This window comes from Cinclus cinclus, chromosome 9 (assembly GCF_963662255.1).
Source record: "Cinclus cinclus chromosome 9, bCinCin1.1, whole genome shotgun sequence".
In the NCBI taxonomy this organism is placed as follows: Eukaryota; Metazoa; Chordata; class Aves; order Passeriformes; family Cinclidae; genus Cinclus; species Cinclus cinclus.
Genome location: NC_085054.1, coordinates 28052185 through 28073349, shown reverse-complemented (window position 1 = coordinate 28073349; position 21165 = coordinate 28052185). Strand labels below are relative to the sequence as shown.

At 44.7% G+C, this 21165-nt stretch overlaps 1 protein-coding gene across 3 annotated transcripts; it reads left to right on the top strand.

Moving 5' to 3' along the window:
- Positions 1 to 344: 344 nt before the first annotated feature.
- Positions 345 to 19494, top strand: STAM2 (signal transducing adaptor molecule 2). 3 transcript variants are annotated; one of them, XM_062498061.1, is made up of 14 exons: positions 345 to 465; positions 5960 to 6044; positions 8002 to 8077; positions 8279 to 8374; positions 10272 to 10418; positions 11243 to 11312; positions 11661 to 11847; positions 12564 to 12658; positions 13090 to 13172; positions 13331 to 13418; positions 13814 to 13868; positions 14665 to 14809; positions 15798 to 15955; positions 16681 to 19494. In XM_062498061.1, exons 1-14 carry the CDS (start codon positions 426 to 428, stop codon positions 16901 to 16903), a joined length of 1548 nt encoding a protein of 515 aa, XP_062354045.1. In that variant the 5' UTR covers positions 345 to 425; the 3' UTR covers positions 16904 to 19494. The 3 variants fall into 3 exon arrangements, with proteins under 3 accessions (XP_062354045.1, XP_062354046.1, XP_062354048.1); XM_062498062.1 differs by having other exon boundaries at positions 374 to 465; positions 13093 to 13172; XM_062498064.1 differs by lacking the exon at positions 345 to 465 and having other exon boundaries at positions 6033 to 6044; positions 8286 to 8374.
- The last annotated feature ends 1671 nt before the right edge of the window (positions 19495 to 21165 follow it).

Here is a 21165-nt window from a genome sequence, read left to right as displayed (position 1 = left end):
GACTGCGCGGGAACCCGCGTTTCCCTCTCAGCCACCGCCGCAACATGGCGGCGAGTGACGTCATGACGCCGACATGACGTCACGAGCGCCGCAGCGACCCCGCCCCGTTCCCACCTCCTCGCCCGCGAGGCCCCCGCGAGGCCCCCTCGCCGAGGGCTGCCCTAAGCAGCGCCTGCCGCCGCCGCCGCCGCGCTCCCGGGGCCGCCGCCCGCCCCGGTCTCCCGCGCCCGCGGAGCGGCTCCGCCGTTACCCGCCCGCTCGTTTATCCCGGCGGTTCGCGGCGCTGCGGCCGCGGCTCTCGCCGCGCGGGGCGGTCAGGCGCGCCGGGGCAGCCCCGCGGGCTGAGGCGTGGCGGGCGCGGCGGCGGCTCCGGCCGGGTCTGCGGGTACGGGGCAGCGGTGGCGGCAGGGGCACCGCGGGCCGAGATGCCGCTCTTCGCCCCCAACCCCTTCGAGCAGGACGTGGGTGAGCGCCGGGGCGGCGGGCGGATCTGGGCCCGGCGGGGCGGCCTCTTCGTCCCCTGCCTTCCTTCGTCCCCTTCCAACTCTTCTTCCTCTTCCTTTTTCTCCTCGTCTTTTCCCTTCTCCTTTTCCTCCTCTTTTCCTCTCCCTGTTCCCGTCCCCTCCCGGCTCTCCCTCGCCCTGCCGCTGGTTCCCCGGCGATGGTCGTTGGGCCCAGTCCTGTTGGATCTCGACCGGTGGTCTGGAGGAGGGGATCGAGTGCTCCGCTGGCGGATTCGGGAACCACACGGAGCTGGGTGGGATGCGGCCGGCCTTGAGGGAGGGTAGGAAGGCTCAGCTCAGGGATCTGGATCTGTGGAATGAGGCCGGTGGTGAGGCAGCCAACAAGGCCAAGTGCCGGGTCCTGCCCCTGGGCCACACCGAGCCCTGGGAATGCTCCGGGCTGGGAGAAATGTCTGGAAAGCTGGGAAAGGCCCTGGGAGGTGCTGGTGACAGCGGCTGAACACGAGCCCAGGGGTGCCCAGGTGGGCAAGAGAGCCTTGGGCTGTGCCAACCCCGGTGTGACACAGCCCCAGGGCAGAGCCCGGCCCTGGGCTGGCACTGCTGGGACACCTCCAGGGCTGGGGACAGCTCTGGGACAGGAGGGACCCCGAGGAGATGGAGTGTGGCCAGGGGAGGGAACAGAGCTGGGAAGGGGCTGGAGAATTCCTGAGGGAAATGGGAAAGGGGCTGGAGAATTCCTGAGGGAAATGGGAAGGGGCTCAGCCTGGAGCAAAGGAGGATCCAGAGGGATCTTTTCCCTCTCTGGAATTCCCTGACAGGAGGGGACAGCCGGGGGGGATTTGGGATCTTATCCCAGGGAACAGGGACAGGAGCAGAGGGAACAGCCCCAGGGGAGCTCAGGGGGGACAGCAGCAGGAATTTCCCCATGGAAAGGGTGCTCAGGGATTGGAAGTGCCCAGGGAGGGTTGGATCCCCATCCCTGGAGTGTCCCAGGAATTCCTGGAGGTGACACTCAGAGCTTTGGGCTGGGGACAAGGTGGGGATTTGGCACAGGTTGGACTCCATGAGATGGGAGAGCTTTTCCAACCAAAATAGTCCTGGGATTCCTCCTGTAGCTGTGGTGGGCCCAGGGCTCTGCAGCTCCAGGGGATGCCTGGTTGTTCCTGACACATCCTGGCCAGGCTCGGGGGCTCTGGCAGAAAAGATCAGTGGCTCCCTCTCTCCCTTACCCTCAGCAGCATCAGGGAATGGCTTTTGTCCTGTTTTGCTCTGACTCCTGAAGTTTCACAGCTTTCCCAGCGTGTCCTGTGCCTCCTGCCCTTCCCATGGTGTCGCTGAGTTTGCAGGGATTCAGGGAATTGTGGCTGCTCTAAGATCAGCTGCTTTTCATTGTTCTATTGATGGTTTCTTCCAGCTTCTGAGTAGCTTCCCTATAACCACACCAGGCACACGATGGGAATGTTGGGGTGTCTGTGCAGAGCCAGGAGTGGGACTGGATGATCCTTAATGGATCTTTTCCAGCTCAGGAAAAGTTTCTGTGAAATTCTGTGATTCAGTGATTACAAAACCTGCCTGGAGTTGGGGTGAAGACAGTGACTCAGTTGTTTTGTTTTGTGTCCTGTCCTGACTTGTGCTGTCTTAAACTCGTGCTCTGTGTCACTTTTTTGTTACACACCGCCTGTTCTGAATGGCAGCACTGAGAAAAGCAATGAAATCAGCAAAACACCGGGCTCAGCTTTCTTGTTGGGATCCTAGGAAAGAGAGGAATTCGACATTCCTGGGATTTTTGTCACGGCCAAAACGGAAGAGACCGAGTGCTCTTGTTGCTACACAACCTCTGTTTCATTTGTAGTATAAGCTGAGCTGGTTTCATATTTTATTTATTACTTATTTATTGTTTTATTTCTAATTTCAATTCCCTGGTGCAGTTTGCTGTTTGACCACACTCACATTTCATGTGGCTCAAACTGATATATTTGTACAAGTGGATTTTTTTTTTTTGAACTCTGCAGGATTCTTTAACAAACCTAAATGCTTCAAGGACTCCCAGGCTGCAGAACTTCAAAAATGGGAATCTGTTCACTTCCAGTTTCTTCAAATTTACTCAGCGTATTTTTAATTCAATATTTTAATAATAATTATTTATAGTTTTTTATTATCACTTATTAAAATTTAGCAAGTGCAACAGAATAGGAACTTGAATTATTTGGACTAAATCTTAAAGAGTCCCTTGGCAGGAAAACTTTGTAATTAGAAGCTTTAAAAATATCAGTATTCTGTTGGAAATTATACCATGCAAAATATCAGATTATCACATGTGGATGGCCTGGGCAGGTGCTGATTTTGGAAGTTTGGTGCCTTTTGTTGGCTGCAGCAATGGGGCAGATCCAGCTTCCTCTTCATCCAGAGCTGCTTTTTCCTTGGAACACCCATGGGGAAAAAGGAATGTTCCTTTTCCTTCCTAATACAACCCTCAAGGGCTTTACATTTCCCTTGCGTTGTGTTTACTTTTTTATTTTTCTAGCATTTTTTTCTGGTATTTATTTTTATTGCAATTTTTTGCTTTTCCCGTGGTGCAGCTGGATTTGCTGCCGTGGTTCCAAGCCCACAGAGCTGAGCAGAGCCTTGGAATGTGCCTGGACACAGCTGCACATCACGGGATAACCTCTGCAGCAGTGCTCTGGAGGAGTTTTTGTGGCTGCTTTTTTTGGAGAGGAACCCCCCCAAAACTTTTTGGAAGCTTAAAATTTCCTGTCTGGATGCATTCACAGCCCACGTGCACTCGCTGTTTTCCCAGCTTTGTCCTTCCTCTTCCATAACGTTTACCCCTCATTCCCTTTGATCTTGTTTTTCCTTGCCCTTCTCTCAGGAGGGCTCAAAGAGCAGCAAGTGTTTGCTGGCAGCTTGGAGTGGCTGTGCAGGGCCCCAGGAGTGATGAGAAGGGTGATCAGGACATTCCCTGGGTCCCTGTTTCATTCCAGGCTTGGATTTGTCTTTTGGGGTTCCTTAACTTTGTCCTCCTGTGCCAGAACTGAGTCTCCTCCTCCTCCTCCTCCTCCTCCTTCTCTTCCTCCTCCTCCTCCTCCTCCTGTTTCCAGCTGCTGAGCTTTCCAGGAGAATATTTTCCATTTTGTTCCTACCTAATCCAGCCCCCAAGAGCTTACATTTCCCTTATGTCTTATTTCCTTTTTTTATTTTTTTATCATTTCTATTTCTGCTTTTTTTTGCTTCTTCTCACTTCTTCCTCCTTATTCTGACAATTTTTCCCTGGGTTGCAAAGCATTCCCTCCTTTCTTGGAGAAGCTGTGCCAGTGCTTTGAGACAGGAGCTCTCCAAGCATTTCTCCTTTTGGCAGCAAACAATTCCCAGCCCCTTCCCAGCTGCTGCTTTGAGTTTTCTCCCCTCTCCTGGACTGGCACCGTTCTCGTGGAACAGCAGATCCAGCAGGGAGCTCACCCAGGGAAAAGTGATTCATTGCACTTGGAATTCTTTATAAAAGCACCCCAAGCAGCACATTTTGATTTTGTCATTATTTCTGTAAAAGCGAGCTCTCGTCTGATGTTCCTTCATTTATTGGAGGGCTGCAGAGGACAAGTAATTCCTTTTTATGTTTTGTGATTTATTTTTATATTGTTTCCTTCCTTCTTTCCTTCCTTTCCTTCCTTTCCTTCCTTTCCTTCCTTTCCTTCCTTCCTCCCTCCCTTCCCTCCCATTCTCCCTGTGCTGAAATAATCCTGGAAAACGCATCCTCCCACATCTGTTTCTTCTGCTGTGTCCATGTCTCAGCATCTGGGAGGGAGTTACCCTTCACTGTTCCTGGGAAGAGGAAAGCAGCTGCTGTTCATTTTGTCACGCTGCCAGGGAGGGAAAGGTGCAGATCCCTGAGAGTTTGGGCAAGGACAGAGTTTGGATCACCAGGGCTGCTGCCCTGCTGTGGGTCCAGGAGGAGGGACTTGGATCCCTGTGGGAATGTTGTGGCTCAGGGAGGGAGCAGCGCTGAGCTTGCTTTGGGAAGGGGAAGGTGTGGAGTGAGGGAACACCTGGAAAAAAGGAGGCTCAGGGGGGACTTTGTGGCTCTGCACAAATCCCTGACAGGAGGGGACAGCCAGAGGGGTTTGGGATCTGCTCCCAGGGAACAGGGACAGGCCCCAGGGGAGCTCAGGGGGGACAGCAGCAGGAATTTCCCCATGGAAAGGGTGCTCAGGGATTGGAAATGCCCAGGGAGGGTTGGATCCCCATCCCTGGAGTGTCCCAGGAATTCCTGGAGGTGGCACTCGGGCATTGGGCACATCCTGGAATCCATGACCTTGGAGGGCTTTTCAGCCTAAATAATTCCATAATTCTGAGCTGGAAACTTCCTGAGTTCCTAATTCTGAGCTGTAAACACCAAACCTTCCTGTTGCCAGTGGAAGAATTGGGATTATTTGTGCTGTGGCAGGAAAAACTGGTTGTGAATTCCACTTGGGGCTCAGGAAAACCTCAATGGGTGCTTGGGATCCATTTCAGCATATTCAGTATTTATATAAATATATATATATATACACAGACAGGTAGATAGATATCTCTATATAGATATATATATATAAAAATTCATATATTCATTTTAATATAAATATATATATTTATATATATAAACATATATTTATATAATATATAAAAAATATATATCTCCTGAAATACTAGATATAGATCTAGATCTATATGTATCCTGAACTAATTTTATATATATATATATATGTAAAAGTTCAGGATATCCTTGGGAATCTCTTCACTACTTAGGGATTGTATATCCAGGGAATCTGCAGTTTCCAGAGCCTGATCTGGCTTAATTTTCCCCCTTTTTTTTCCTTTTTTTTCTTTAAGTGTTTAAAATTGCAGGCATTTATTTATTTTCCACACCATCCATGAATCTGTTGTTCATGTCCTAAAATATTGATGCACTTAAAAGAAAAACTCAGCAATTCTGTCATTTTTGAAGAAGGTTTGTGGTTTCAAAATGATATTTACTTCCTCTAAGTAAATATTTCACTTCACGAAGATGAATTATGGCCAAAATTCTGAATTTTTATATTTTTTTTACATCTGTAGCAAAAGGGAACTGGAACATTGGTGGGTTCAGTGTTTGTGTTCCCTTTGTGGAAATCTTTCTGCTGAGGAACCAAAATAAAATGGAGTTTAGTTGGTTAAAACTTAATCTGGAAGCAGCAAATGCAATAAAATATTCAATTTGCTGTTGATTAACTTGAACTGCAGTATTTACATGGGATTTAAATAGCCTGGCTAATAAAAACTTAAAAGCACAAATGAACACCATTAAGCCTTATTAATTAATTTATAGAATGTCTCTGCAGGGATTGGATCAAGATGAGCTTTAAGGTCCTTTCCAACCCAAATCATTCCATGAATCCATGAAATATTAATCAGGGATCCATTCTATTGATAGAATCTGAACTGAATAAATAAAATCATTTAATAATTTTGGTTTTTTTCCCCAGAAAAAGCTACAAATGAATACAACACCAGTGAGGACTGGGGACTTATCATGGATATTTGTGACAAAGTTGGAAGCACTCCCAATGGGTAAGCTGGAAAATAAGAAATAAGAAAATATCACACAAAACACATCTCAAAATGCTCAAAACCTCCCAGAAACACAAAGCTGGCTTTAAAATCCTTGGGGGAAGAAAAAATAAAAATTCTAGAAGGATTTTGGGCAGAGCAATTTGGATGTGCTGAGCACATTCCAGTTTTTTCCTGGAGTTTTGCACAGCACTCCCAAGTTATTCATGTTTCATGATCTGGCATAAATTTGGGAAAGTGATTGTGCCAAGAAGAGAAAGTGAAATCATTTCTGTGCAGAAAAAAATACCTGGCAAGGAGCAGGGGCTTTTGATGATATTTATGTTAGGAAAAATGGGAGAGAAAAGGGAAAAAAATTGAAAATAAAAATTAGGGATCAAAGCACAAATCACTTGGAATCAGTTTAGACTGAGTGGAACATAAATGGAATTTCAGTGGTTCTGTAGTGGCCAAAAGTATTTGCTGAAATTTTGAGGGATAACATCTTTTAAATTTGGAATTAATCCTCAATTAGTGCATAGACAGAATTTTTAAGTAATTCAGATTTTTTAGCTGTTCTGTTTAACATCAAAATTGAGGGTTTTTTGGTTGGTTTTAATTGCTTACTTGCCACAAGGAATAATCTGTTTAATCTGGGAATCTTTAGTCCTGAAGGCAAAAAATGTCCTTTGAGTCCTTTATTAAAAATCAAAATTTTTAGTGCCACAAAACCTTTGTGGAGGGAACTGTTTTAAATCTGGTTTTGGAGGAAGGGATGCTGTAAAAAATTATTTTTTACAAACTACACATGCAGAAATAGAAGTACATAAAATGTGTAATCAGATCGTGTTTGTAAATATAAAATATATTTCTTTATATAGGAAATAAAATCCTAAATTCTGGATTTTAAACGCCTCTGTTGCTGGCATATTTTATTTCAATTTTGTGTCATGTTTTTCTTCCCCTTTGCCCTTGAAAATAAAGATTGTTACCTACCTTAAATAAAAATACAGCTCAAAATAACTTGAGTTGACTTTGTTGGATGCTTTGTACATGAAATAAGATGGAAATATTAGGACTAAATGTATTTTTCTGTGCTTTGCTCATCCAGCAGCTCAATTATCTTGCAGTGCTAATATTTTTTGAATGCTACATCAGCATTTTTTTTATTTTAGGATGTGATGTTTTTAAATGTTCCAAATCTCAGTGTTAATGAAGCTTTTGATGTGCCTAAGCTCCTGTCAGCCTTTAATGCTCACTTAAAGTGTGCAGAAACATTTAAAATGCTATTTATTTTATTTCATTTCATTTCATTTATTTTTATTTTATTTGTATTTCATTCATTTTATTGTAATTAATCTTATTTTATTTTTGCACATTATATTATACTTTTATACATTTTATTTTATTTTTATACATTTTTTGTAATAGATTCAGGTTTGGTGACATTTTGTTCAGTAACTTCAGGTTTGTGACAATTTTGTTCAATAACTTCAGGTTTGTGACTTTTTTATTTTGAACAGATTCAGGTTTGTGACATTTTTGTTCAATAATTTCAGGTTTGGTGACATTATTTTAAAATAGCCCCTGGTTTGGTGACAAATTTTTTAAATAGCTTTAGGTTTGGTGACATTTTCATTCAGTAGGTTCAGGTTTGGTGACATTTTTGTTAAATAAATTCAGATTTGGTGACATTTTAATTCAGTAGGTTCAGGTTTGTGACATTTTTGTTCAATAATTTCAGGTTTGGTGACATTATTTTAAAATAGCCCCTGGTTTGGTGACAATTTTTTTAAATAGCTTTAGGTTTGGTGACATTTTCATTCAGTAGGTTCAGGTTTGGTGACTTTTTTTAAAATAAATTCAGGTTTGGTGACATTTTTTGCTCAAAAGGCTCAATCCTGGTGGAGGTTTGGGCTCATTCCTTGCACAGCTCCTGTCACTCCCATTTATCCTGAATTTTCTTGCTCCTTTGCAGAGCCAAGGATTGCCTTAAAGCCATCATGAAGAGAATGAATCACAAAGTTCCCCACGTGGCTCTGCAAGCTCTCACAGTGAGTAAATCCCCAAATTTCCCCCCCAAAACCTCCAGGAATGCAGCAATTAAATATTTACTGATCAATTCATTAATACATTGATTAAATCAGTGTCTGTGCTGAATTTACCTTTTATTTTTGGATTATTTGCTTTTTCTTTTTTTTTTTTAATTTCACTTTTTTTCCTCTGCATTTTCCCAATTGTCTTTCTGCTGTCAGCTTTTAGGAGCCTGTGTCTCAAACTGTGGGAAAATATTCCACTTGGAAGTGTGTTCCAGGGATTTTGCCACTGAAGCTCGAGCTATAATAAACAAGGTAATTGTCTTAGAAACTTCAATCCTGGGGGAAGATTATTTTGGTAATTTCTCCAAATTAATATTGTAGTTCATGCACATTTTCTAGTTTTGGTGCTGTGTTTTCACTGAAATTAGTGTAATTTTTACAAAATTGCATGAGCAATTTTAATTAAAATCTGTGTTCCTAAGCTCCATCAATTTGATTGTGATAAGTGCAGCTTTTCTTGAAGAGAGGTTTTATTAGGGTTGGAGGAAATTCCTGGGCTGAAGTGGAAGGGAAAATAATGAGGGAGTGGAATGATATTTTTACAAAGATAAAGTTACAGACAATCCCTTTAAGTTTTTAGAGATTCTGGGAATGTTGAATGAGAAAATAACAAAGAAAAGGAGACTGAAGTGGTTGGGGTCAAGCAGCTGCTGGGATCTCAATCTGGATGTGAGGAATTGAATAAGCAGGAACAGCTTTTCCCTAATTACTGCTCCAGTTGGAAACAAAACTGGTTAATGGGTTAAAAAGGAGTTTTCAGATCCATGGGAGCCCCTGCAATCATCAGAGGCTGAGCAAAGCAATTAAGGAAATTAATAAAATTGCTGGGAAGCAAAATGAGTTCACAGCTCCTGTGTTTCTGTAGAAAAATAGAACTGCAAGTGCTCCTTTTGTTCCTGTTAGCCAGGATCCATCCTGGAGCTCAGCACTGCCCTTCAGCACCAGGGATGGGCTGGGATCCTGGGATCTGATCCAGGGATGGGCTGGGATCCTGGGATCTGATCCAGGGATGGGCTGGGATCCTGGGATCCTACCCAGGGATGGGCAGGGATCCTGGGATCTAATCCAGGGATGGGCTGGGATCCTGGGATCCTACCCAGGGATGGGCAGGGATCCTGGGATCTGCTCCAGGGATGGGCTCTGGGGCACAGTTTACGTGTTCTCTGGCAATGCTGACCCTCTTCCTCCACCCCTGACCCCCTTGTAGGAATACTGAGTAAAATTTTTCTTTTTCCCTTTTCTCAGAGAGCAAACGAGTTCAGCCAGGTGTGACAAATGTGTTTGTGCTGATCTGAGCCTGGCAGGATTTCAACTTTCTGTTGGGATGGAATGCAGCTTGGAGCCCAAGCTTGGCAGTGTTCTCCCTGGTCAGCCCCTGCTGACCTCACAGCCCTGAGGGTGGTAGGATTCCTTGGATTGGGAATCTTGTCCCAGTGCCAGGATCTGGGGAAGAACGCGGGAACCACAGAAATTCCAGGCAGAGCATGAATTGATCTTGGGTTTGCCCCCACTCCAAGCAAATTTTCTTCCTTTACCAGGCTGTCCCTGCAGCTCAGCTCCCAGTTTGGGACTAGAACCTGTCCCTGTGGATTGTCCCTCTGGATAATTCCTTTTTGTGGGAGAAGTTGATTCAAGGAGACGCAGGTCAGGTTTTTGTGAGGTTCTCTCAGCTGGGACAGACCTGTCCTGGTATGTGAGGAGAAGCTGCAGAGGCCAGAAAAGGTGAATTGTAGGGGGAAGGTTTCTTGTAGGGGGAAGGAGTTTTTTTCAGGGAAAGGTTTCTTGTAGGGAAAGACAGTGGCTTATATCAGACCAATTTATGTGGTTGGGAAGTGGAAAACAACACACCTGAGAAGGAATGAAGAGAAAATTGAGGTTAAATGGTGGGTGAGTAACACAGAGAGGCAGAAATTTGGGATAAGTGTGGTAGGCAGCCTGAATTTCTCCAGAATTAGTGCTCCAGGAGCTCAGCATGTTCTCTGGAATGCCAGATATTCTCCACTCTGCTCTCCAAATCTTCTCAGTCAACACAAGTATTAATGATTAAGGATAATCACAGTAAAATAGGTTTGATAACAATTTTGGTAACAGCTCCTCCTGTTCGTTTTGAGGCTCAAACATCCCTTTTTTATCCAATTTTGTCTTCCAGGCTCACCCAAAAGTGTGTGAAAAGCTAAAAACCCTCATGGTGGAGTGGTCAGAAGAATTCCAGAAGGACCCACAATGTAGCTTAATATCTGCAACCATCAAATCCCTGAAGGAAGAAGGGGTCACTTTTCCTGCAGCAGGATCCCAGGTAGGATGGTCCCATGCTCTGGGTTCCTTTCCCAAATGCTCTTTTCCTGTTTGTCCCATTTCCTGTTATCCTGGGTTTGGAGTGGTTTTGTTTTTCACTTCTGGTGGTTTGTTGTGCCCAGTCTAACAAGAGAGATGATGTCAGGTGTTTGTTTTTTTTTTTTTTCCCCCCTGACTTTTTATTATTGCTACTTCTAAATATTTCCGTGTTACTCGGTCCTGAAAATTAAAATTACAACTTCTGTTACGATTTCCCTACACAAAGTTTACTTTCCTCTGCATGAAACACATTTTAACTTTTACAAACACTGTGAGTTTAACTTTTACAATCCCTCCTTCCTCCACAAAGATGTTTTCACTTCTAAATATGATCTATGTGTAAAACATATGGCAGAAATGTGGAAGAGTTGAGCACTGGCACCCAATTCCAGTTCCTAGTGGGAATGAAAACTCCAGCAATGATTTCACTCTGCTGCTTGGGAGAATTGTAGGATTTAAGTCAGCAGCTCCCAACTCGAGCATCTTCTCTCTTGAAGGACAAAGGTGGAAAGAGTCATTTAAATGAGTAGTCTCACTGTAATAAACATGACTAAAATAATTCTTCCAATAAAATCAGTTATTTCTATTAAATATCATTATTTCTTTTACTTTTTTTCCCCCTGCTGAAAACAGAAAAAAACCTGAAGAGTGGTGATTTTCATTTCTAGATCACTTGGATTCCATAACCCACCTGATCAGGAACAGCTTGGTGCTAATTTTTAAAAAAAATATGTAATAATGGAGATTTCATTTTCATTTGTCCCTCTGTTCTTCCCACCTTTGCAGGCTTCCACCAATGCTGCCAAGAGCAGCTCCTCATCCAGTAAATCCAAAGAAGATGAGGACATAGCTAAAGGTGAGCTGCTGTCTCAGCCTTGGGTTAAACTCCACAAGTTTTGTTAAAAAGCAGGGAAATGGGAATTTGGGCTCTTTTCTGCTGTGCAGAATTGAAATCGAGGGCACAGCAGGTTGGGATTTGTGACATTCCAGGTGTTCCCCTCATCCATGAGGATTTGGGCTAAGCCATTCCTCCCCATCACACAGCATTTTAAATGTTAACTCCCAGCACCACAGACCTTGTTTAAATAAAGCAATAAACCCTTTTTTTTTTTTTTTTTTTTTTTTTTGTTAAGAAATGAAACTGTTTTGTCCCCAGGCATAAACCAACACCAACTTGTTCTTTCTCTCTCTGCCCCACCTGCAGCTATTGAATTGTCTTTGCAAGAGCAGAAGCAGCAGCAAATGGAGACCAAATCCTTGTACCCACCTGCAGAAATGGCAGCAAACCCCCCGAGCCTGAGGAAGGTGCGAGCTCTGTATGACTTTGAAGCTGTCGAGGACAATGAGCTCACCTTTAAAAGTGGAGAAATTATTTTTGTTTTGGATGACAGGTACAAAACACTCAGGTGGAGCTGGCTTTGTTGCACCACTGTTGTTTTCTCAGGGTACCACGTTTTTCCTCTGGTGCTTTTTTTCCCCCCTCCACAGAAATTTAATTGTCACTCTGCCCTCCCTCACATCCCTTTCTCTTCCTTCTGTCTTCCCAGAATCCTGGTTTCTGACCTCAGATCATTTTCAGTGCAGGGAGAACCTCGAGTATTTAATCCAGTTTGTAGTATTGAAGATAAATCTTAATTGGTTGTCTGACATAACAAAATGCCTTGGCATCACATCTCCCATCTGCTTCCAGCAATTGTTAAACCTCTGGTTATCAAGCATCACATTTGCCAAGAAGAAAACTGGTTAAAAATAGCTCAAATAATGATTGTTGTTAACACCTATAGGGATATATACAGCTTTAAAGGGCTGGCAAGGGATCAGTGTAAAGAACTGATGAACTGTGTTCAGTTTTCAGTGATCCCTGATTCCTCTTCCTCCCTTCCCTCCCCTCTGCCCCAGCTCCTGTTTGGCTTTGTGCTAATCCCTGCAAATGTTCTCTTTTAGATACCACAGGGTTTTGGTAAAAAAAACCAAAAACAAAAACAAAAAAAAAACAAAAACAAACCACCAAACATATCTCTGAACCTCAGGTTTTCAATAAAAACCTCAAAAATGTCCCCTGGCTGTGTTGACCCCAGAGTTGTGTAACCCTTCTTTATTCCCCCAGTGATGCCAATTGGTGGAAAGGGGAGAACCACAGAGGAGTGGGGCTTTTCCCATCCAATTTTGTGACCTCTGACTTGACTGTGGAGCCTGAGGCAGGTGAGTTGCCTGCTGGAATGGTTGATGGATGTTTTCACAGAGTCTGAAATGATGGATTATTTCATGATTATTTCACAAAGGCAGCTTTGTGCTGCAATCCTAATTAAGCCCAGCAGCAAAATAATTTCCTCTATCAGCCCCAGGAAAGAGTTGAGACATCCTGCCCTTGTTTCAAACAATCAAGCACAGATCACTCCATAACTCACTTTAATTTCTGCCTCTGTTTCTCTTTTTAAGTTATTACCATTTTCTGTGACAGAAATTTGGTTCGATTCACCGTAATTCCTTGTCAGCAACATATTTACAGATCCAGCAAATTGCCATTTCAAATGTCACAGTGTCTTTTCACACAGAAAAATAACAAGGAGCAAATGTTTGTTTGAAGTTATCACAGCAACAGAGAGAAAAGAAACTCCTCTCTGTTCTTTCAGCAGCTGTGGATAAGATCTCTGTTCCTGAGGATGCCACAGAAGAAATTAAGAAAGCAGAACCTGAGCCAGTTTATATTGATGAGGTATGGAGCCACTTTTAAATAAAATATTGCTGGGATTTTCCATTCTTTTGGTGCTGATGTTGGCAGATGATTCTTTGTAAAGAGCTTTAATTTGAATATTAAACCAATCTTGGCATGGCTGAGAAATCAAAGTTCTTCATCTTGGCTTCACCTTTCAGGATAAGATGGATAAAACACTGCAGGTACTTCAGAGCATAGATCCCACGGATTTAAAGCTTGATTCTCCAGATCTGCTCGACTCAGAAGGTACTTGCAGCACTAAATGAGCTCTTTTTTATGACTTCTTCTCACAATTACCTTTTGTGGATTGAGCTGGGAGTTCTTTGTGTTTATTTTAAGCTTAGGGGAGCTGTGCTCTGTACCAACAGTGCTGGAGAACATTTCTTTCACTGTGGGAGTGTGGGGCTCTGGGGATAATTTGAATTTTTTTTAATAGTTCCAAGCCAGCTCCATGTTTAGCAGAATCATTTGCATAACTCTCAGCTCTGTAAAATGCCTGAGCTTTGCAAGATCCATCTACCAATCCCAACCCTGAAATAAATAAGCAATTAATTTTACTGTAGCTGGATAAAATATTTTTGGCTTCATTTAAACATTTAATTGTGCAAGACATCAACTGCCTCAACACTTTGTCTTCACAGATATCTGCCAGCAGATGGGTCCAATGATAGATGAAAAACTAGAAGAGATAGATAGGTGAGAACAATTTCTTCACTGATTTCCTTCAAATTGGGCAGTTTTAATAATATTTTTTGGTACTTTCGTCTCCTGAGCTAGAAAACCTAGCAAGAAAAATTTTAACAACTTCACCTTTACTTTTTTTTTAATGCTGAAATGTCAAGTTCTGGGTGTGTGCACTGAGATTTGTTTGCTGCTCTCCCAAAATTCACTGCACAGGCCATGGATGCTTTTTTATTTTTTGGCATTTTGTGACTGTAGCCTGCCTAAATGTTGGAATTTTCAGTTACTTTCAGAATTATTCCATGTTACCCTTATGAAGATGGAGAGGGACTGGGGACAAGGCATGAAGGGACAGGACACAGGGAATGGCTTCACGTGGGCAGGGATGGGTGAGATATTGGGATATTGGGAATTCCTGGCTGGGCTGGAATTCCCAGAGAAGCTGTGGATCCCTGGAAGTGTCCAAGGCCAGGCTGGAATAACCTGGGATTGTAGAAGGTGCCCATGGCAGAAGAATCCCTTCCAACCCAAACCATTCCACGACTCTGTGACTCCTGGGAATATTTGAGGGTGGAAAGAACAGGGAATTCCACCTGGGAATTGCTGCTTTGGTGCCAGCAATGCTTGTGCAGCTCTTGGATTTTCCTTCCAGTCATACCACAGCAATTTTTCCCTATAAATGGGTAAAAAAAATTAACCTTTTACCTTTTAGGAGCTTCTTTTTCTTGCATGTTTAATGCAGCACTGTTCTTTCCCTCCCCATCCAAGATGTCAGAGGAGCTCAGTGGCCTCTCCATTTGTTTTGGAACAGGAAACATTCCGAGTTATCCGAACTGAATGTGAAGGTTCTGGAAGCTCTGGAGCTCTACAACAAGCTGATGAATGAGGGCCCCATGTACTCAGCCTACTCCAAACTCCAGCACCCTGCACAATTCCCACCCACCTCCTCTGTGCAGGTCAGTATCCCTGGAACCTGGAAATTCCCTGGGATCTGGAAATTCCCTGCTGCTTATCCCCGTTTAAAAACAAAAAAAAAAAAAAAAAAAATCACAACAAAAACTGAAGGGAGACCATGAGCAATCTGACATGTGCATAAATCCCAATTTCTTGCATAGAACAGAAGGTTTTGCTTGGGCACCGTTGAAAATTCCAAAAGATCCCTTTCCATAATTCATTTCTTGCAGTTGGAATTGGGTGTTGCAGCAGCTTGGTGGATATTCTTGCTGTGAGTCATGTCAATCTCCAAGTAAAATGTTCCCTTCTTATCTAATAGTGGGGATGGGAGGGAACTGGAATATCAGTCTATTAATCCCAAGTGTATTTTGTGCTAACTATAGAAACACTCTGCTTTTAGCTCCTTTTGCCCTTAGAAAAATGAACATTTTGTATCAGTTCTAAACACGTTGTGTTTGTGCTCCAGACTGTTCCACACTGTCCCTAATGATGGCTTTAAGGAAGAAACATGGAGGGGAAGGAGAGTTTTTCAAAAAGCACAGAATGAGGGTTTTTTTTTACTTGAAGTGAATTTTACTTTCATGTTAATTGTTCAGTGGGAAAAGAATAGTTGCCATGGCAACTGCTAGATCTGAAAATGTGTCAGTTAAAAGTAATTCCGTGTCCTTAACTCCCAGTAACAATGGAAAATTCATTATATTTGGAGGTTACAAAGTAATTTAAGCCAAAAGGCAACTGGAGTTTGCTGTTTCCTCCCAAGATTGGTGCACAGAAATGCAGGATAATGCTGGGCCTGATTTGGGACAAACCTGTTCCTCCCAAATCCAAACCCCACCAGCCTGTGCCCACCTGAATTTCAAGGGAATCTTGCATTATTTCGAGCAGAATTGGAAGAAACTACAGGTTTTGCTTCCAGCTTTAGAACATTCTAGTGGGTTCATCCCAAAGTGTGCCAAGCACCAAATCTCCTGGCTCTGATTTGATTTGCAGTCGTATCCTGTGCAGCCTCCCAGTGGGAATTACTTGATGCAGGGAGTGTCCATGTCCCCAGGATACAGCCTGGCCCCGGAGCACATGGCCCAGGTGAGGTCTCTGCCCCAGAGCATCAACTCTGCAGCCACCCAGCCACCTCCAGCTGCTTATTTAAGGTATGGATCCTGCAAATTCTTCATCATGGAGAGGGGAGTTTTGCCACTTGGCTCGTTCTTGTGGCATTTACATTTAGTGCCACGTCATTTTTGAGAGTGAAATACTGATTTTGCTGAATCAGGGAGCAGTGAGAGCAGTATTCTGCATCAAATTGATCCTGCACGAGGAGGTTTCCCAGGAAGGTTTATTTAAGAGAGGAAGGTTGAAAAGGAACCTTTGACCTCAGCTTTAAGCACCCAGCACCAAAGGTGAAAAAATTAAATAGTAGGAGTAAGTTAAAGAATAAGTTAGAAAGGAGGAGTAAGGAAGGAGTAAGTTTTTAGGAAGGAGGAGTAAGTTAAAAAGCAAGAGTAAATTAAAAAGTAAAAGTTACGTAGTAGAGCTATTGAGCTGCTGGAAAGATTTTGAGGGTGAAAACGTTTTTTTGCAAAAACCATAAAAAACTACCATGAAAAGGCATGAAAAGTATGGAATTCCTGAGAAACTCTGTTTGTTAGCCGGGAGGAGTAACAGGAGGGAAAGCGCAAGGCCAGAGCTGATTTAAGTTGAGAGTAAAAAACGATATTTTCGTAGCCGGCAAGACACGAAATGCCTCCAAGCACGACCATTTTGGTCAAACGTACGTGTTCTGGAGCGTCCCAGCTGGTTTTGGGGGTGGCTGTGCTGGGCGGGGGGCCGGCCCTGAGCCGGCACCGTGAGCACGGTCGGTGTTGTGTCCCCGCAGCCCCGGCCCCGAGCCCGCGCTGCCGCCGCCGCCTCCGCCCTTCCCGAGCGTCCCCGGCACCGGCGCCTTCCCCCAGCAGCGGATGGGCACGGCCGCCGACGTGGCAGCGTTCCAGAGCACCCGAGGACCGCCTTACCCAGGGCCGCTCCCTGCTCATTCCCTGCTCCGGCAGCAGCGGCAGCAGCAGCAGCAAACGAATTTCCATCGGCAGCCTCTGCTTTGAACGAGCCGGGGTCGAGGAATCGTGGCCCAGTTCTGATCTTTGGGAGTCCCTGCCGTGGGTATCAAAAGTCCGTTTTCTTCTCAAATAACCCAACTCGCTGCGTTAGGGCGATGCAGAGTAAAAATAGGCACCGGCTCTGATGGTTATTTGCATTTTTGCATCCTGAACTAGATTAGGGGATGGTTTAAAATAATTCCCCGTTCCTCCAAGTCCTTATTTTTTTTCCCCTCTTCCCTGCGCTTTCAGGAAACGCCACTTGCGAATCTTTGAAAGATTGTCCCAAAATAATTCTCTTTTCAATGTGTTTCTGGAAGCTTGAGGATGCTGAGATGCTGTTGCTTTGCCTCCTCTGGTGTCTCCTGTAATCCTTCTGTCCCAGTGGCTTTAGGGAACCTCTGCAGTTCGGGGTCCCCTTCCTGAAGGACGCGCTGCGGAATCCGAGGGATCCCTGGCTCCAGCTGGAAGAGGAAACTCTGCCACTCAGGACCACATCCCTGTGGAAATAGGAGAAAAAGAGGGTTTTTAACAGTGCTGCCTCTTTATTTCAGCAAACACAGAGAATTGCTTTGTTTTTCTCGAGGAAAACAAGTTTTCCTGGCGTTGCCTGGTGTCTTGGCAGAGGTGGCACTGCCAGCAGGAGGCTCCTTGGGAAGAGCAGGCAGGGGATGCTCCCAGCTGGGCACTCCCTGGATCCAAGGTGCTGAGCCAGGAACTTGCACAGAACCTCTTTCCAGTTTTCCTTTCAGTTTGGATGGATGTAGAAGTGAAGGAGCATTGGAATTCTTTCTGGGAAAGGAGGGGACTGGAGAAGGTTTGAAGCTGCTGAAGACTCAGGATTTGTTCCTTTCCCAAGGGGGAGCTGAGTGGAACAGGAATGGTCTGGATGGGACCAGGGGGTCCTGCCTCTCTTGGATTTCCTTTCTCTGCCACTGTGTCCGTGTCTGAAGAAGCCCTGATCCCAGAGGAGCTCCTACACCTCTTGGGAAAGGGGGATGGAAGCACATCCCATGTGCTGCTGGGTGGGGTTGGGCTCCCGTGCTCATGGAAAACAGCCCTGTCCCTGCAGGAGGGATTACCTCGGAGCTGGGGAGACAAGAAATCCAAGAATTTCTTCCCTGATGCACTTTTTAAATGGTGGGGTTTGTCTGTGGGAGCAGATGAGCTGGATTATCCTTTGGGAATGTGGGATTTCTTTCTTTTTTTCTTGTTTCAACTGCTGGGGGAAAAAAAAAAAAAAAAAAAAAAAAAAAAAAAAGAGAAAAATCACTTCATCCTCCTCTTTACCTCCACACTGGAGCATGTTCACATTTACCTTGTTTTTAATCACCTCTGGTGAGTGATAATCCTTGGTTTGTGGAAACAATGGGAGCAAATTACTGATAAAAACATCCCAGTTAAATGCAGGAAGCTCCCAGATGTCAAAATGAGCATTTTTGATGGATAAATTTCATTCCAGATTGGAACCGCCAGGCTGCTGGGTGACAAAACCCACCCTTCACTCAGCACCTCCTCCATTTATTTTCCCTTTTATTCAGTTATTTGCTATCTTGACCTTATATGTGTAGCCTCATGCTCGTGCAAAAAGAATTCAGCACCTGCTCTTTAAATCACTTTTTATTCAAATGTGTGCAATTGGAAGGAGGATTTTGTCTTTCTTTTGGACATGACTTTAATTTGTCTTGATCCTTCCCCTGGAAGTAGCTCAGTACAAATAACACACATGGCAATACTGAAGCATTTTGATAACTTGTTCCTTCTGTCTTTGAGGAAATTAATTTATTTCAGTGCTGCTGATCCAAATTCTTACTGTTTGGAGCTTTTATTTGTCAGAGTTGACTTTGTTCCAAGTTGGTTTGAGGTCAAACTAAACCTTGCTCCCATTGCTATGAGTTGTCCATGTTAGGAAATTTTAATTGGTGGTTTTTTGGTTTTTTTTTTTTTTGATTCTGAGCTTTGGGCCAAGAGAAATCTTCGGCTGAGCCAGCCAGATTTGATTTGATGATGTTAATTGTTAAGTATAAATAATGTATATACTCATTTGTCTGAGATTTTCTACACACCTCCACACATGCCTGAACTTTTATAAAAGCAGGATTTGTCCTTCCGTCACCTCTTCTAACTTTGTGATATGCAACTTGTAGATAGTGTAAAATAATTTAATTATTATTAAACCAGTGTATTTAGAGGGGGTTGGTGTTTCTCTTCATACTTCTAGACATGATCATATTTATTTTTAAGGCCTGATTGTAACTGAACATGCTGCCAAAGGATTTCTCTTAACTCCAGATTTCTACCTTAGGTTTCTACCTGCTGTTTTCTACCAGGAATTCAGGGTGGAGAACTCCTGCTTTTTCATATAAACCCTTAACATAGGAACCTGGGCGACTTTCTAATGAGACTTTTCATGTGATATATTTGTTTCAGGGGTGTTAAATATTCCTTTGGTGGGAGCTGGGGACCTGTTGTGTCTGTTCAGTTTGTCACCCCAGAGTGGTCTGAGGGGTTTGTGTTCTGTCACCTGATGTCACCCACGCTTTGTCTCTCCAATTGGCTCCAGAAATAATGTTAAAAATCGGATTATTGGAACCTTCCACGTGATGTTGTGTGTTCTTTGTGTTGGAGGGTTTGGTGGGGGGTGGCCCTGGGTTTGTGGGACTCTGTCCCTTGATGCTGTGGCCTCTCTCAGGGATTATTTCCTGAGATGATGATTTTCTTCCTTTAAAAAAATTAAAAAATAAAAATCTGTGCATCTTTTCTAAGAACTCCCAGGCACTGCCCCTGCTTGCACTGAGAGGTGTCTGTGGGGTGAGTAACAAACACAACAAACACACCCAGGAGAATTCCCTGCCCGAAGAGGCAGGAGCTGAGTCCTGTGATCATGGCTGGCAATTCTGGCTCATCCCAAAAAATCAGAGTGAATCCCTGGCCTTTAACCCTGCTGCTACAGCTGTGCATGGACACAGAAAACACCTGCAAGGAGCCCCAAAATTTGTCATTCACACATCAGTCACTGGCTTTTATCACTTTTAGGCTGAGCCTGAGAATTCTGGCTCATCCCAAAAAATCAGGTGAATCCCTGGGCTTTAACCCTGCTGCTATGGACACAGAAAACACCTGCAAGGAGCCCCAAAATTTTTCATTTACTGTTCTTCATCATTTTTTAATAGCCCTTTGGAGCTTCTGACCCCAGTGGGTTGATTTGGGGTCACTTCAGGCTGGAAGTCAACCTTTAAAAATCCAAATCGTATCCCGAGTTGTTGGGAAATGCTGCTTTGTTTTCCCTTCTGCATCCCCGCATGATCCACGGGGTCTCTGGAGAGACTCTTTCCCTGGGAAATCGGCCACCCCACGGTGAATGTTAACAGAAATGCCTTCCTTGGACCAATGTAGAGATGAAACCGAATATAAAAATAATGTAGACTCCAGCCTCGGTGACCCACATTCACCTTGGACACAGAATCCAGGCTGCTCCTTTCGAGGAGCCAAGGAATGAAAGGATTTGGTGTCTGGAGGAGGCTGGGCTGGGCTGGAGCCTCAGCAGAGCTGGCTGGGTGTGCTCAGAGCGTGCAGGTGTGGGTGAGCTCACCCTGGGATGTGCACATTCCTTCTTGCTCATCCCAGTGGGAGGTGTGATGTGCCTGGAGGTGAAGCTCAGCAGTGGGAAGCAGGAAATCCAGGTCCCGCTTCCAGATCTTCCTCAGATTTCAGCTTCCAGCACACCCAGCTCCTGATTTAGCTCCTTTTCCTCCCTGCCCTGCAAATGGGAGCTCTCCCCGTGGCTGGAATTTGGATTTGGGAAGGACCGTGGGGTTCGGGGAGGGCCTCAGCTGGAGGGGACCAGGTGGGCCCAGAGGCTGCTGCTTGCCCAGGGCCTCCCCCCGTGAACGGGACATTAAATCCCATCCCAATCCATGGGCTGGGACACCTCCCACTATCCCAGGTGGATCCAAGCCCCAGCCTGGCCTTGGACATTTCCAGGGATCCAGGGGCAGCCAAAGCTTCTCTGGGAATTCCAGCCCAGCCAGGAATTCCCAATTCCCAGTATCCCACCCATCCCTGCCCTGTGGCAGTGGGAGCCATTCCCTGTGTCCTGTCCCTCCATCCCTTGTCCCCAGTCTCTGTCCAGCTCTCCCTGGATCCTTCCCTTCTCCAGGTGAGCATCCCCAGCTCAGCAGGGCTCCCTCGCTCCCCAGCGCTGCTCTCCCGGTCCGGCCCGGTCTCGGGGGGGTTTTGCCGTCCCAGCCCCGCCCCGGGGCCGCCCC

Excerpts from the sequence above, each read along its gene's own strand:
- STAM2 (XM_062498061.1), top strand. The coding sequence starts at position 426 with ATGCCGCTCTTCGCCCCCAACCCCTTCGAGCAGGACGTGG. Across the intron at positions 13,419-13,813 it reads AGATCTGCTCGACTCAGAAG|ATATCTGCCAGCAGATGGGT; the intron begins GTACTTGCAGCA and ends TTGTCTTCACAG. Across the intron at positions 14,810-15,797 it reads CACCCACCTCCTCTGTGCAG|TCGTATCCTGTGCAGCCTCC; the intron begins GTCAGTATCCCT and ends TTTGATTTGCAG.